The sequence below is a fragment of the Arachis stenosperma genome, chromosome 2 (assembly GCF_014773155.1).
Source record: "Arachis stenosperma cultivar V10309 chromosome 2, arast.V10309.gnm1.PFL2, whole genome shotgun sequence".
NCBI lineage: Eukaryota > Viridiplantae > Streptophyta > Magnoliopsida > Fabales > Fabaceae > Arachis > Arachis stenosperma.
Window position 1 is genome coordinate 13,930,360 of NC_080378.1, and position 16,261 is coordinate 13,946,620.

Consider the following 16,261-nt stretch of genomic DNA (forward strand, 5'->3'; position numbering starts at 1 on the left):
TCGGGTACCTACATATTCGAAAACTCCTGCCAAGTCTAAACACGTATTGATACTCCTTTTATTAAGGGTTTATCGCTAGCCAATGGATTGCTATATACACAAGGCGAGATTCTAACTCCTAATAGTTGTTTAAGCGGACGAGTGAGATGATCACTTAACAAACTCAAATTGATTAAAATAAATACTAATTATTTTTAATATTTTAATATTAAAAATTTTAAGAGTTTGATTTTAATTATAACTTTATAAAATATTTATAATAATTATTATTATATATATTATTTAATTTTTTAATAAAATTTTTAATATAATTTTATGTATTATCCCGTACAAGGTACGGGAACATACACTAGTCTCATTTAATATTCTCAATTATCATACTATTATTATATTTTTGGTGCTAGCAAAAAATATAATAATATTCTATCTGAATTAATATAATTATTTATTTGATCAAATCAAAATAATAATTAAATAATTCTATAACAAAGATTAGAACACTCGTTAGTGTGTGACCCCATAGGTTCAATACTAAGCGGGTAGTAAATTAGTCATACTAAATTTACTAATCAAGGTTGGCGTCTAGCAACACTCCTCAACGACCCGATAGTATGGAGTAATATATTTTTACTAAGAACCTTAGAAGAACAAAGTATAATTCCTTCCATCTTTTCAACTCTTGGTTAACTCTTAGAGTATGGTTTAATTGTCAAACTCTAACTTGTTACCATTATTATAATGAATTGTGAATGACCTAAGAAACTCATTTCTTCATTCATTCAATCCCCTTGGACAAGGTTTTATTCATCTCAGTCATTATAATTATAGAGTTCAAACTCTTTACTGAGAGTTGATGGATTCCTTATTGACTAATCATTAATTCTACAAGTATTTAAATCATATCCAATATCCATTCAACTAGCACCCTAGGGTGTTAGGTGTCCGGAATGAAAGTATAATAAATACATTGTTAATTACTATGACACTCACAGGTCAAAGGAAACTCTATTACTATGTTCATCTTGAGAATATTCTATTGACAAATATGCGATAATTATAACCATTAGGAATTCTCAGAGTCAGTCAGTTCAATGGTCATATCTCTATATGCACCATCTATATATATAATTTAATAAATGAGATCTATTAATCTTCATTCAATGAAGACCATTATATATATATTGATCTTTTCGGATTATTAATGTCCTTTTTAATAATTCTATGACCAAGAACAATTTATATTAAATTATAAAAGATTTATCTCTCAATATTATGATCACTATCACAATGATAAATTTCTAAATTTAATCAAGGACCTTATTATATTAACATTTTAATATAATAATAACAAATTATTTGACACGTGACTGATTGGATTGTGGTCATACTATTTATTCCCAACAACTCTAACAAAAAAAAGTAAAATATTTGTGTGAAAGGTGAGAATGGGCATCAAACACGTTTAGTTATGAGCATCAAACCTCAACCAAGTGAGCTACTTTTTTTTTTAAGGTAAAACTACTAATTATTTTATAAAATCTTTGGGGATCATGGCCACCTTTTATCCAAACTAAGCTCCACTTTTGGGGAGTTTTTTTAGGTGGAGAAAGTATAATCAAGACCTTAGGCTCCGTTTGGTAACAAAGATACAAAAGAATTGACACAAACACAAAGATATAACAATACATAGACATAAACATACATATTTTTTTTATTGTGTTTAGTAATAATATACACAACAATATACTAAATTTTTATTCATATCAAATACTAAATTTATTCTTATCAGAAACACCACTACTACCACCACCCTCAACATCTACAACCACCATTATCATCAATACGACTATCATCATCATCATCTATAATTAACAAAAAAATTTGAAATAAATTTATTAACAATAATTATTGTCTATTCCAAAAAAAATTGACAAAGAAAAGCAACTAGTAATCACAGTAACAATCAACCAAAATTAAAAAAAAAAATCAAGAGAATGAGAGATGGGGTGACCGCAATAGAATGGGAGAAGAAGGCAATGACGGCTGCGAGTTGTTGGAAGGCGATGGCAGTTGTGAACGGAGGAAGACAAGTAATAAGAGCGTTCCTGTGTTGCAAGGGGCGGGCGCTGTGAGGTGCTGGGCCACGAGGGGTGAATGACGATGGCGTTGAGGTGCTGGGTCACGAGGGTGGACGATGACGGCTCTGCGACGGCGCAGTGACTTGCTACTCGTGAGGGATGTTGCGACTGTTTAGTGGTGGGTGACAGATCTTAATGAGTGGCTAGGAATGGCTGCAGCAATGGTGGTAGAGGGAGGAGTGATTAAGGGAAGATAATAGAGACAGAAGAAGATGGAGGAGGGAAGAGGGAAGAGGGAAGAGGGAAGACAGAAGAGAAGAGAAGAAGAAACGTGATTAGGGTTAAAATTGGAATTTAAAAGAAAAAAATTAGTATTTTGTGTCTATGTCTTAGTGTCCCAACTTATAGGTAGTACACAAATTTTGTGTATTCATGTTCATCTATGTCATCCCGTATCTATCAAGTTTTTATGTCTTACTAAACCAAATGGAAGACGTGTGTTAGAATAACTATTTAGAATACAATAGATAATAAACATCTTCTCAAAAAATTAGTTTAATTTTTGGGTTCACCAAGGATCGAACTCTTAACCTTTTGGATCTAGCGCTTTAATACCATGTCATGATACCACTAATTCCAAAAGCTTCAGGAGAAAATGTAATACTAATGATTATATCTCTAATACTCCATAAACCTCCATTGTACACATTGTATAAATATTTCATTGGCTCCTCATACTTTCCCTATCCAGAAATATAGAGAGCGGCCCACAAATAGTAGATTGTATTATTGTAACAATTGGGGCAAATGTAAATATAAGCTAACCTGATAGTCATGTTAATATTATCCTTTTTGCAACGTTTTGTTTTTATACTATTATTATTATTATTATTATTATTATTATTATTATTATTATTATTATTATTATTATTAGCTATAATTATTAATGTTATTATCATTGTCTTAATTGCCAATATTACGATAATAATAATATTATTAGGTTATAAGTCTAACAAAAATAACCTTAAAAAATTAAAACCAAAAACTGTAATTCTAAGTCTTAACTCAAAGATGTATATTTAATTTTTTTAATAAATATTTATTAATTTAATTATAATATAATTATTTTTTTATTATTATATACCTATCTATTTAGTTGATATATTAGTTTTCTTCTTACAATTAATATTTTGTTTCGAAACAAAATTAATTAATAATTTATTATTCATTCTTACTTCATTTTTATTTAATAATCATATTATTATACCTATATATATATATATATATATATATATATATATATATTAATTTTTGGTTTTATCTCGAGTGTTGTGCACTCTAAATATATACATATACGTAGATATAATACATTCCAAATGCATTTAGAATTTTTTTAAGGTATTTCATCTCGAATACATAGTATAACTTCTGTACTTATTTATCTTTTACCTTTTGTATTTGAAATGTATAATGATAATTTAAAAAATACATGTTGCATATTTTAATAAATAAAATATTTAAATGATTCAAAATAAAAAAATCTATATTTTTGTTATCAAACTAATAATATAATATTAATACAAATATCAATTTTAAATTTTAAATTTAATTATAACTAGCAAATAATACGTGATATATTTTGGTTATCAAACTAATAATTAATAATAGTATATAAGAAAAATAGAGTGACTAATTTTTTTTATATAGAGTAAATTGGTGTGTAATGCACAGCTATTAAAAAAGTTGGTATTTTTTTTTAATATGGAGTTAATTTTTTTAGAATTGTTATTAAACAAATTAGAGAGTCAAATTTTTTGAGGAAAGAAAAAAAATCTAAAGGATCGATTTAGATGAGATATACAAATTTAAAGGTTAGATTTATATATTAAAAATTTTAAAAAATTTACATACATAAATCTAAATCTCATATTTGTGTATTATAAAAATTTAAAAAATTCAGGTACACAAATATATGAGAATTAGATTTATATTTTAAATAATAAATTTGTTAGTTAAATTTATATCCTTTCTATCCTAGTTATACACATCATACTTTAATAATATTATAAAATATTATTATTTTTTTAATATTAAAATTAAAAAGTGAAATAAAATAGATGATAAAGAGAAAAAGATAAAAAAAGAAAAAAAACTTAATTTTAATTTTTTTAATTACAACAAAAAAGTATCATATCATGTATTTTTGTTATAAAATTAATAATATATAATAAAATATATAACAGATATTTGTATTAACAAAAGTCCGTTCAAGCCCAATAAACAACTCACCAGTGACTTCATACAACTGCAATCAAAGTCATGGTTTATTATAAACCAAAAAGAGAACAAAGAGAACATAGTTTATTTGCTTTGTCAAATTGATACCGATTTACTATTATTAAAATTTTGGGGCTGAAGTAGATATAATTATAATTCTTGTACGGCATAAATGATAGCCACAAATTTAGAATATTTGTTCATAGACCTTAAAGGACTGGAAGATACTTTTTCCACCATAGACAATTTCCGTTTTTGGCTACATGAATTAAATGATGTCATTGAGCTCTATCATGTATCATGTCTATAGAAAGACCGTTTACATGTAGATCTCGTTTGACCATCTCATAGATAGTCTTCTTAGATTTTCTTCTATATTTCACCCCTTATCCATCTTTCATCTTATCCATCCTCCTAACTAGGTGCTCTATCAGTCTTCTTCTCACATGTCCAAACCACCTGAGACGTAATTCTACCATCTTTTCCACAATAAGTACTACTCCAACTCTCTCTCTCTTATATCTTCGTTCCTTATTCTATCCAATCGCATATGACCACTCATCAATCTCAACATCTTTATCTCTGCCATACATAACTTATGTTCGTGCTCCCCTTTAACCGCCCAACACTCTATACCATAAAGCATAATCAGTTTGATAGATTGCGATAGAAATTATCTTTAAATTTTAAAGACACTTTTTTTGTCACATATTAAACCAGACGCACTCGGCCATTTTTCATTTTAACAAACCTGCTTGGATCCTATGATTTAGATCTTGTTCAATCTCTTCATTATCCTGTATGATGCACCTAAGATATTTAAAATTTTTAACTTTTCGTAAGATGTTTTCTCCAATCTTCACCTCTGTATTAGAGTTTTCCTTCGGTGACTGAAATTACATTCCATATATTCTGTTTGCTACGGCTTATGTGCAGACTATACATTTCTAAAGTTTCTCTTTATAAATCCAACTTCTTATTTACGTCTTCCCTTGACTCTCCCATAAGGACGATATCATGGACAAAAAACATGCACCATAGCACATGCTTTTGGATATGCTCTATAAGTATTTTCCAGACTAATGTGAAAAGGTATAGACTTAAGGATGATCCCTGGTGTAATTCTATACCAATAAAAAAATTTTTTGTTACACCATTTTGAGTTTTCACACTAGTTGTAGCCCATCATACATGTCTTTGATTATACGAATATATGTGATCCTTACTATCTTTCTTTCTAAAACCTTCCTTGACACCCTATCGTACGCTTATTCCAAATCAATAAATACCATATGTAGATCCCTTTTATTACTATGATAGCTATTCATCATCCTTCTTAACAGGTATGTAGCTTCAGTTGTGGATCTACCTGACACAAAACCAAATTGGTTCTCTATTACTTGTGTCTCTTGTCTCAACCTTCGTTCTATCACCCTTTCCCATAACTTCATGGTATGATTCATGAGCTTGATCCCTCTATAGTTTTCGCAACTCTATATATTCCACTTATTCTTGTAGATAGGTACCAAGGTGTTCTTTCTCCATTCATCTAATATTTTCGTTGACATTAAAATCTCATTAAAAAGTTTGGTTAACCAACTGATACCTTTCTCTCCAAGGCCCTTCCAAATTTCAATCAGAATATTATTGGGTCCTACTGCCCTATCATTTTTCATCCGCTTTAAAGTCTCTTTTACCTCGAATTTTCGAATCTTTTTATAGTAGTCAAAATTTTGATCTTCTTCTCTCGTGCATAACCAACCAAGACTTGAAATAGTCTTCTGTCTTTTTTTAAATAACTCGTAGAAGTAGCTCTTTTACCTTTTATTGATCTTCTCATCTTGAACCAAAACCTCTCCGTCTTTATCCTTTATGCACTTAACTTGATCCAAGTCTCTCGTTCTTCTTTCACAGCTCTTTGCGATTCTATATATACCTTTTTCTCCTTTCTTCGTGCCTAAAAACTGGTAGAGACCCTTATATGTTCTTGTTCTTGCTTCACTTATAGTTACTTTTGTCTCTTTCTTAGCCGCCTTATATTTTTTCCAATTATCTGTATTGCGGCACAAAGACCACTCTTTAAAGTACTCTCTTTTTGTCTTTATCTTTTCACGTACACTCGCATTCTACCACTAGGACTCCTTGTCTCTTAGTCATATCCCTCTAGATTCACCAATTTTTTTTTACTGTTCTTCTAATAACTTCTACCATCTCTCTCCACATCTTCTCCACGCTTCCATCCCCTTCCCACTTTTTACCTCTTCTCCTACCCATCTTAGGAAGCTTCTTTATTCTTCACCTTTCATCCGCCACCATTTCGTCCATGGGCTCTTCGTATGATGTCTTTTTCTTAACTTTTGCTCAACGCGAAATCCATGATGAGCATCCGATGTTGTGTTGTTAAACTCTCTCCCAGAATAATTTTATAATTAATACAAAATTTTTAGTTGACTCTCCTCAACAAGAAGTCGATTTGAGAGCCTGTCATGCCACTTATATAGGTTATAAGATGTTCGTCTGTCTTTTTAAAAGATGTATTTGCGATGAGGTCAAAGGTTGAAGAAAAATCCGAAATAGTTTTACTCTTGGTATTAACCACCCCGAAACAGTGGCCTCTATGAATACTTTCATACCTAATTACTTCTCTTTCAATATGGCCATTTAAATCTCTTTTTAAGAAAATCTTATCTCCCGAAAGTATGTCTTGGACTAAATTCTCTAGATCCTCCCAAAATCTTATCTTTTATTACTCGTCTGAACCCACTTGTGGTGCATAGGCACTAATCACATGAAAATTACCTCCTTTCAGCACAAGTTTGATAGAGATGATCCGATCCCGCACCCTCTTGGCATCCACTGTGTCCTTCTTCCACTGCTTATCCACGATAATACCTACCACATTCTTATTCTTCACCTTTCCTATATAACAAAGTTTGAATCCGGATGTATCCAACTCCCTAACCTTTGCGCCGACCCATTTTGTCTCTTATAGGAACATGATATTAATCTTCCTTCTTGTCATGGTATCCACCACCTCCATGAATTTTTCTGTTATAGTGCCTATATTCCATGTCTCAAATCTCAACCTTCAGTCGCTCCGACCTTTACCTTTACATTTTCTTTATGAACTAGCTTATTTACACTCATCAGTTCAAGAAAATGCGGGAACCCTTACTCATTTAACACTATATCCGGACACCGATCAACGACTCTTACTCATTTGACATTGTACGCGAGTCATATAGCGTGTTGCCTCTGGGCAACGACCAAACTTTAGAGCAATAACGTCTTTGATCCATGTCATGAAGATTCGACTAAGTTTTTATGTTGACTGTCGAAAACCTAACACAACCCGATCATTTATCCAAACTTGGAATCGACTATGTATTGCAAGTGTAGTATAGACGGAGTTTGTAAACATTAACTAAACATAATTTATATGATTTTCAAAAATACTATTTGTATTATTCATTCCAGTAAAAGTAAATCAACTAGAACTTCTTAGGTGCATTAAGAATAAATATTTTTTTGGTTACATTTGTGATATATTAATAATGTGGAACAATTTTATTATCTAAAGTTAAGTTTTCAAAATTTAAAAGACTCCCCTTATTTGAAATCATCTTTCTCTCACACTTTTCTCAAGGTTACCAAAGTATGACTAAAACATACCAAAAACTCTTATTAAATATGGTTAACAAAATCCTTATAAACTGCAAAATTGAAAACATTGTGGCAATTCTACATCTATGGAGAAATTGTGATTGATAAATTTCGATTAGACTGTCAATTTTTTGTGATTGATAAATCTTCTCAATTAAATTCAGTTCTTGCAGGATTACATCTTCACTACCACTACATACATATTGCTTTGTAACAATATTGATACCTCCCAAACCTACCTCGAGCGTTTATTTAATTTTTATACTCAACAAATTCACGAGCAAGATTTTTGGGTTTCGAAAGTGAAGGATTCAGAAAATGGATTCGTTGCCAACAAAAAATTCAAGATCGAGGAGGAAATTGACCGACAATATTGGTTCCATCCAGTGCAGTGGAGCCGTTTAAAATGTTTAAGAGAAAAGGACAAATAGGTTCTTGACTTTTTGCTCTGAGGACATTTTTGTCCCTGAACATTTGAAAATATTTTTAAATTCTCGACCTTTACAAATTTTGGACGGATGAGTCCTTCCATCCAATTGCCTCCGTCAGATCCAACGGAATAGTCTGACGTGGCTGCCATTCTGATGACATGGCATGACAGGATGACACGTGGACTGTTGACTGGAAGGATACTTTAAAAAATTGGATAAATAAGTCCCTGTACCTAAAAATATATGATCAAATTTTATTTGAGATCCTTCAAGCAAATCCATGCACAATTATTGATCTCTGCCCTTGTTTCCAGTGACTTATCTATCAGTAATGGTGTCACTGAGGTTCATTACCCCTGCAATTACTTGAAGCAATTTGATTGGAGCTTGAAGCAACTTGAAAAAAGTATAGTGCTTGCAAGGCGTTTGATGAAATGCCTATGAGAGATGTGGTGTCTTAGACAGTTAGACTGGTTTGATATCTGGGTATGTGAAGGATGGATTGTTTGAAGAAGCCATTGCATTGTTTTTGAGAATGAATGTTGAGCCTAATGTGGCAACTATTGTTAGCATACTCGGGGCTTGTGTGAAACTGGGTCAGTGTGATGGATATGTATATGAAATGTGAGTCTGTTGATGATGCAAGGCAAGTGTTTGTTGATGATGCAAGGCAAGTGTTTGATGAAATGTCTAAGAAGGACATTGTTTCTTAGACTAGTATGATAGGTGGATTGGTGCAATGCCAATTTACGAAATCTGAATGAATCATTTGACATGTTCTATGAAATGCAGGCATCAGGTTTTGAACATGATGTCGGTCTTGTGCTTCTTGATTATCGCATATGGGTCCATGAATACATTGATGGAAGCCAAATCAGATGGGATGTATAGAGATGGTGCAGAATACAATAAATGGACATGGACAAGAAGTCAAGAAGCATTGAAACAATTTGTAGAGTTGATTGAATCCGGCACGAGGTCTAGTGAGGTCATATTTTTGGCCATTTTCACAGCTTGCTGCCATTCTGGCTTGATCGAAGGTTGTAGGCTTTTCAATCAGATGCAGATGAAGAAGAAAAGAATAAGCAAGGCTCCATGTTCTAAAAACTACGTCGTTTTAATGTACAGGACTTATTTGTCCAATTTTTGAAAGTACCCTTCCAGTCAGCAGTTTACGTGTCAACCCGTCATGCCACATCATTAGAACGACAGCTACGTCAAACTATTCCGTTGGGTCTGACAGAGGTAATGGACAGAATGACTCATCCCTCCAAGATTTGTGAAGGTCAAGAATTTAAAAGTATTTTCAAATGCTCAGGGACAGAAATGTCTGCAAGACAAAAGGTCAAAGACCTAATTGTCTGTTTTTCAATGTTTAATTGATTACTACTACACTCGAGCAGCGTGATTTGGTGACTATAGAAGTTGTAGAATTGTCATTGCAAATGTTTCCATCTAGTTTTACTTCAGTAGACATGTTTAACCTAATTAGCCTCTAATACAAATTGTCCTACGCAAACTCCGGTGTATCCATAAAAACTTACATTCCAGATTCAAGAACCTATTTCGTGTGATATTCTTTGGAAGAGGTAGTGATTACTGAAATAGCGCATCATATTTTATCAAAAGTATTTTTGGTCTTCATCAAATGATTTTCTCATGCACACTATATAAAGAAAACAAAATCCAGGAAGTTCATCACTAGACAAAATTGGAATCCATAGTTATGCTCACTAATATCATAAAAGTAAAGCAATATCAACTAGAAAATAAATATTAAAAAAAATCCCGAAAAACAAGCAAAAGTTCAACATGAGAGAAAAGGATAGGGCCCTTGTGACATCTCTTCACTTGAGAGGAATGAACCTGGAAGAGTGAGTAGCACCAATACCGGGTCTTCCGTGCTTAACAGGCTTGTATGAGATTGAGAACTCAGCTAGATAGTGCCCAATCATTTCTGGTTTGATTTCAACTTGGTTGAATGTCTTTCCATTGTAAACACCAATGATGCTACCAATCATCTCAGGAACAATGATCATGTTGCGGAGGTGAGTCCTCACAGGCTCTGGCTTCTCACCGGCTGGGGCCTCACGTTTCTGTTTCAACAATTGGCATCAGTTGAATGATTAGAAACAATATTTGGTTCAAGACAGTATTCATATCCATACAAAACAGACCAATACCAATACCAATGCAAATTAACAACAATGGCAGAGTTTTTCAAAGTAATTAATGTGCAAACATTTTATTCACTACAGCCAGCAAATTTATTATAATATATTGCAACTCAGCAATACTATATTCAGAGTAGCAAGGTGGCACAAGCAAACCAGACAGAAAAACAATCACTAGTTAAAGATGAAGAAAACGAATTTGTATAACATGCCCACACAAACTATTTCCTCAGTCCTCACTGCAAAACCAAGACCGCCTTAGTTTTTTTCATAGAACTTACTACTTACTCTTCCTTCTACTTATTTTCCTTATTCTCACAATGTGTTCTGCCATATACTAATATATTTTCGGTACACACTAAACAGCCACTTGGACAAAACAGGTGATTGGGAGACAAAAATTGACATGCCATGTTCTTGTTACAGCAGTGTTGTTTTAAGGCCATAAAACTCTCTCTAAGAAAACAGCTCTTTCAAGTTAAGTTGAATAAACGTCAAAGGGTAAAAAGCTTGCGACAAAACAAATGATGTTAAAGATATACTGAATTTTGGCTATACAGGGTCAAGTTTCTCCTCCCTGTCACAGAGATCAACACTAGGAGTATTCACACTCTAGGAAATTCTGGACTTTTCACACAATTTATAAGAATCAAAACCATAACTTAGCATATTTTCCAAGTATGAAAGACACATAATACATCAAGAAAAAACAATAGATAGACACATAACACATCAAGAAAAAACAATCACACTATTCATGCTTAGCACGGTATAATCAAAATCGAAGCCAATCATATAGAAAGATAACGAATCAATAACATTCAAACTAAAAAATAGAAAACTCACCGCCTTACGCAGCTTCTTGATGAGCGCCATAGGCTTGCGGGTCAAACCGCGCTGAAACCTGCAACAGCGAAAAACAATTAAAAACCTTCAACACGTAAATGCAAAATCCAAATGCAAACGTTTGACACAGGTACCTTCTGCGAGCACGAGCAGTGAAGAGCTTAACGAGTTCATCGGTGGACATGTCCAAGAGTGCATCGAGATCCACGCCTCTGAAACTGAACTTCTTGAACGTCCTCTTCTTTGGTACTCCAGTTGGCGCTACCTCTGCATCCACATCAGCCTTCAACACACAAAAACAAAAACGAAAATTAATCACCAGAAACAACGAATCGATGAGAGCGGTTCAAATCAAATTGATACTGAGAATGAGAGAATATAGATTTCTCACCATCGTTGCGAAACTGAGAAGCTGAAGCTGCTACTCCCTGTGTGAATGTATTCTAGCTCTGTAAGCTTGTGTGGTAGCTAGGGTTTCCGCGAAACCGCTAATGACAACGTTTTATAATTTATATGAATGGCTCACGAGACCGAGGGTTCTCTATTGTGATAGTTTTTGTTTAGTAACGAGGCCTGTAGCCCGATCCACAGAAAATAAACCCACAACCAGAGGTGTTCAAGGGCCAAGCCGGGTCGACTTTAATTGGACTAAACTGAGTCCATTAGATATAAATTAAGTAAATATATACAAATTTGTAAAATTTTATATATTAAAATAATAAAATTTTATTTTTAAAATTAAATCTAATAAATATTGTATTATATTTATACTAAAATAAATTATTTTAAAATAAAAAATATTATATAATATAAAAAATATTAATTAAAATATAAAAATATAATTTAACACAATTAATTTCATTTTAAAATATATATTTTTATTATAAAAAAAATTGAGCCAAGCTAAGTAACCTGAAATAAAACTTAAATCTGACCTAAAAATAATATAAAGTAAAAATAACAAATTCAAACCCAACAAAATATTTTTTGATTCCAAATCCGACCGAATGTTAAATACTTTCTACCCACAACAATTATCACGACAAGATCTCACCCATTAAAACTCCCACCTAATGCTATATGTATGTATAAAAGGTATTAATTGAATAGAAGAATAGAAGTAGAAAGGAAAAAAAAATTAGATGTATTTTTTTATTTGTTTAGATAAAAGAAAAATAAAAAATAATTTTTTTATTTGATTAAAAATATTAGAAAAAAAAGTAAATTAGTATTAAATAAAATTGTTATCTTTGTATTATAAAAAATATTTTAACTATACAAATTTATTATTTAATTCAAAATAACTAAAATAAAATAAATATTTTAACAAAATCAATAATCCAATGAAGTTATATTATTATTAGGGTAAAACACATAAAAAAAATAAATGGAAGTCAATATTATACCAATGTTCTAAATGAAATAACATTACATAGATGTCTCGTTTTGGCAATATATCTATGTAAATCGAAATTATCTAATTCGATTTATTATAAATTTATGTAAATCGAATTCATTTGATTCGATTTAGTTATTATAGGTGTAAATCGACTCTAGTAAATTCGATTTACTAATATACTGATATAGTGATATAAATCGAATTCATCTAATTTGATTTATTAAGAAATACAAGCTATATAAATACAATTAGAATGTTATGGGTTCATTAGGGTGGGACTTACAATGACTAATGAAGATAGTTTTTTAGTTCTTGTGCACTAGAGAAGGACGATTAGAAAAAAAAAAACGCGATTTCTATTGAGAGTCTTCATCAAATATACTATAAGTTTTGTTGAGTTTCAAAATACTATAATCCAAAAATTAGAACTGCATAGTGTGAAACGAGTGGAGAAGTTATTTTATAGAATTCCGATTTCTATTGTATGACGTGGTGTGAAGTATGACTCCTTTGTGATAGACAGTAACGAAGACTTGCAAGTTTTATTCCACTGTTGGTGTCAGTTTCCCGAGGTGAAGACCCATGAGATATTGGCCAAGTTTGGAGATGTGGTTTGTAGTTCAAGAGGATCGAACCGGAATCCTCAATCCTTAGCAATGCAAGGAGCTTCTAGTTCAATACCTGTTGGTGCCTCTTCATCTGTACCTATCATTACACCTGAGGCAATTTTGGTGGCATCTTTGTCCTTCGCAACCAATCTCAACCTCGATGGTGATGGACAAATAGGTGATAATCGACCTTTTGATCAGCTTGCTATTGCGATGGCTGGTACTCCCGTTATGAACCCAATTTTCGGGGAGGGTGGAATACCAGATGGTGTCGAAGATGTACTATAGGATGATGATAATGATTTTGATGTGGAGTCCGCCATGATTGATGAGGATGCAATGATGATCTAAGGAGGAGTATTCTAGTTGGGGGTGGTGGAGCATCGTGTTCGAGAACTTAGCAATATTAGAGATATAACTATTAATGTTGCCTTCTCCCATCAGCTTAAACTTTTGGGATGAGTGGTTTCATGACATGATATCAGAGCTCTATGTTCGAAAAGTCAGAAGTTTGATCCTTAGTGAATAGGAGTGGCAGGAGTACCCGAACCCACGAGTACCCGACCCGTCACTACCCAGTCGGGGGCGAATTTATACCCGACCTGGTTCGGGGCGGGGTTCATCCATCGTGGGTGGTTGAGCGGGTCGGGGCCATGGTGAACCCGCCCCTACCCGCTTCGGAGTACATACGTACATATATATGTATATATACACACACTTAAAATTTTAAGATTTCCTCACAATCTCATGCCCTCATACTCATTCCTTCAGACCCCAACCCTAGCAGACCTCACAGACACTTCTTCTCCACAGTCAAGCTCAGTTTTGGTCGCCGCCGCTGCGCTACAGAGCATGTCGTCGTTGCTGCGCTGCCGTCCTGCCGAGCCCCTCACCTAGTCGCCGTCGCTGCACTGCTGAGCCCGTCGTCAAGTTGTTGTCGCTGTCGAGCCCCTTTCCTCTAACCGTTGCAGCTTCCTGTGTCGTCGTTTTTCTCCTCTGTCTCTTTGCTTATGGTAACTGGTGAGTTTCCCTTGTCTCTCTCATATTATGAATGTGCGAAGAAATTTACATCTTTGAATTTGAATATTTGAATCTGAATATTTTTTGGAAGTGAGTTACTTTTCATCTCAATTATGCTTTGTGTATTTTTTTGGAAGTTTTTGGTTGATTATTTGGTTTGTTCTTCAATTCACTTCTATAGCAATATTCAATACTCTTGTTGGGTTGGGTTTGTCTCTTGTGACTTGCACTTGGTCACAGTACCCACAAAATATTATGATAACTAAAGATCTATATCTATGGGAGACAATTGAATTTTTTGTCATTGGATTGATTTGGGAACTTGTGGATTTGATTAGAAAAGATATGAAACTCAATGGACTTTTGGGAGTGGGGCTTTTGATTTACTTCGTTTCTCTGTTTCTGAGGCTGATTCAGACTAAAGGATCTCTAAACCAATTCCAGAAGAACTTTATAATTGATAATTCATAATTACTAAGCCTGTCATTATTGTAAAATTGGTGTATTGATACAAGTTGAATAACTTTGATTTAGAAACACTCATGAATGAGTTTTTATTACGAGAGTTCTAAGTTATGATGCTATTAAAGTTGTGGTTATAATGTAAGAATTATTTATCAGTATGAATTTGCCATAACTGTGGCGTAGCTATTATTATTAGTATTGCCAAAATGGCTTTGCATTATGTAAAAGAAACTATAATTTTAACCATGATAGGAAGGTCTGAAGTGTAATTTTCATTGCTGCATAGTTATTAATTTAGAAATTTTGTTTATAGTCCTTATAGAGTGTTGATTAAAAGCTTTTCATTAAGAAAAAGAAAGGTGGCTTTGATTTATCTGAAACTAAACCTTTTGTGTTGCTTTCATTCTGTTTATTTTTTTGTTTTTTTCTTCCAATAAATGCATATAGGTAGAAGAATTTGTGTTGTGTTATGTTGTGTTATGTTGACTTTTTATTAAAATCTGATTAACTAATTATTCATTTTAGTGGATCATATTCTTTTTTGAGTTTGTATTTAGTGGACCATATTATTAAAATCTGATTAATTAATTATTCATTTTAATGATACAGCAAATCTGATTAACTGGTTATCTCTTTTTGATATGGGGTGGGGTGTATCAAGTATACATGTTTGTTAAATGTTCTATATGGTTTGCTTAGTTTTTCAATTTTTAAATGTAGGTTCTTTAAGATAATTTTATGGCTAGTAATGCTAGAGAAGACATACAAAGTGATTAAGAATAAAGATTGAAGATTTGAAGACTCTTTTATATTTAATGATGCAATTTCTTTATTATGCTGTTAAATTTGTAGTGATCAAACATTAGCTTTTTTAATTTCAAGTTATTTGACATTGTATGAATCTTATGTTTGAATTTTTAATTTAGGTACGAATTTTAAGTTTTTATCTTAATTTTGAATATGTAAAAATTAAAATATTATTTAATTTTTATAGGGGCGAGGCAGGTACCTACGGAGGCGAGTTAGGGTAGAGCAGCCTACCATTCACGGGTAGGGGTGGGACAGGTAGTAGTAGAGTAAAAAGAGGGCGGGGCGGGGTCGGTTACGGAAAAAATTTGCCCTACCGCCCCACTGCCACCCCTATTGGTGAATTCCAAAAGTAAAAAAATAGCATAAGGCAAATAAAAGAGAAAAGAAGGCCTATGCAAAATCAAACAAAATCCAAAAGAGGCTCTTGTTTGAAGGGGAGTATTATAAATATAACTATTAATGTTGCCTTCTCCCATCAGTTTAAGTTTTT

The 16,261-nt window shown here is 32.6% G+C and overlaps 1 protein-coding gene and 1 pseudogene across 1 annotated transcript; both read right to left on the minus strand.

The window, feature by feature from the left end:
- Nucleotides 1-1,763: 1,763 nt before the first annotated feature.
- On the minus strand, nt 1,764-6,629 carry LOC130962597 (uncharacterized; annotated as a pseudogene).
- Nucleotides 6,630-10,120: 3,491 nt separating this feature from the next.
- LOC130963676 (40S ribosomal protein S15-4) lies at nt 10,121-12,016 on the minus strand. The gene is made up of 4 exons (XM_057889776.1): nt 11,861-12,016; nt 11,604-11,752; nt 11,470-11,527; nt 10,121-10,545 (listed from the first exon to the last, which is right to left on the minus strand). Exons 1-4 carry the CDS (start codon nt 11,861-11,863, stop codon nt 10,297-10,299), a joined length of 459 nt encoding a protein of 152 aa, XP_057745759.1. The 5' UTR covers nt 11,864-12,016; the 3' UTR covers nt 10,121-10,296.
- Nucleotides 12,017-16,261: the final 4,245 nt, after the last annotated feature.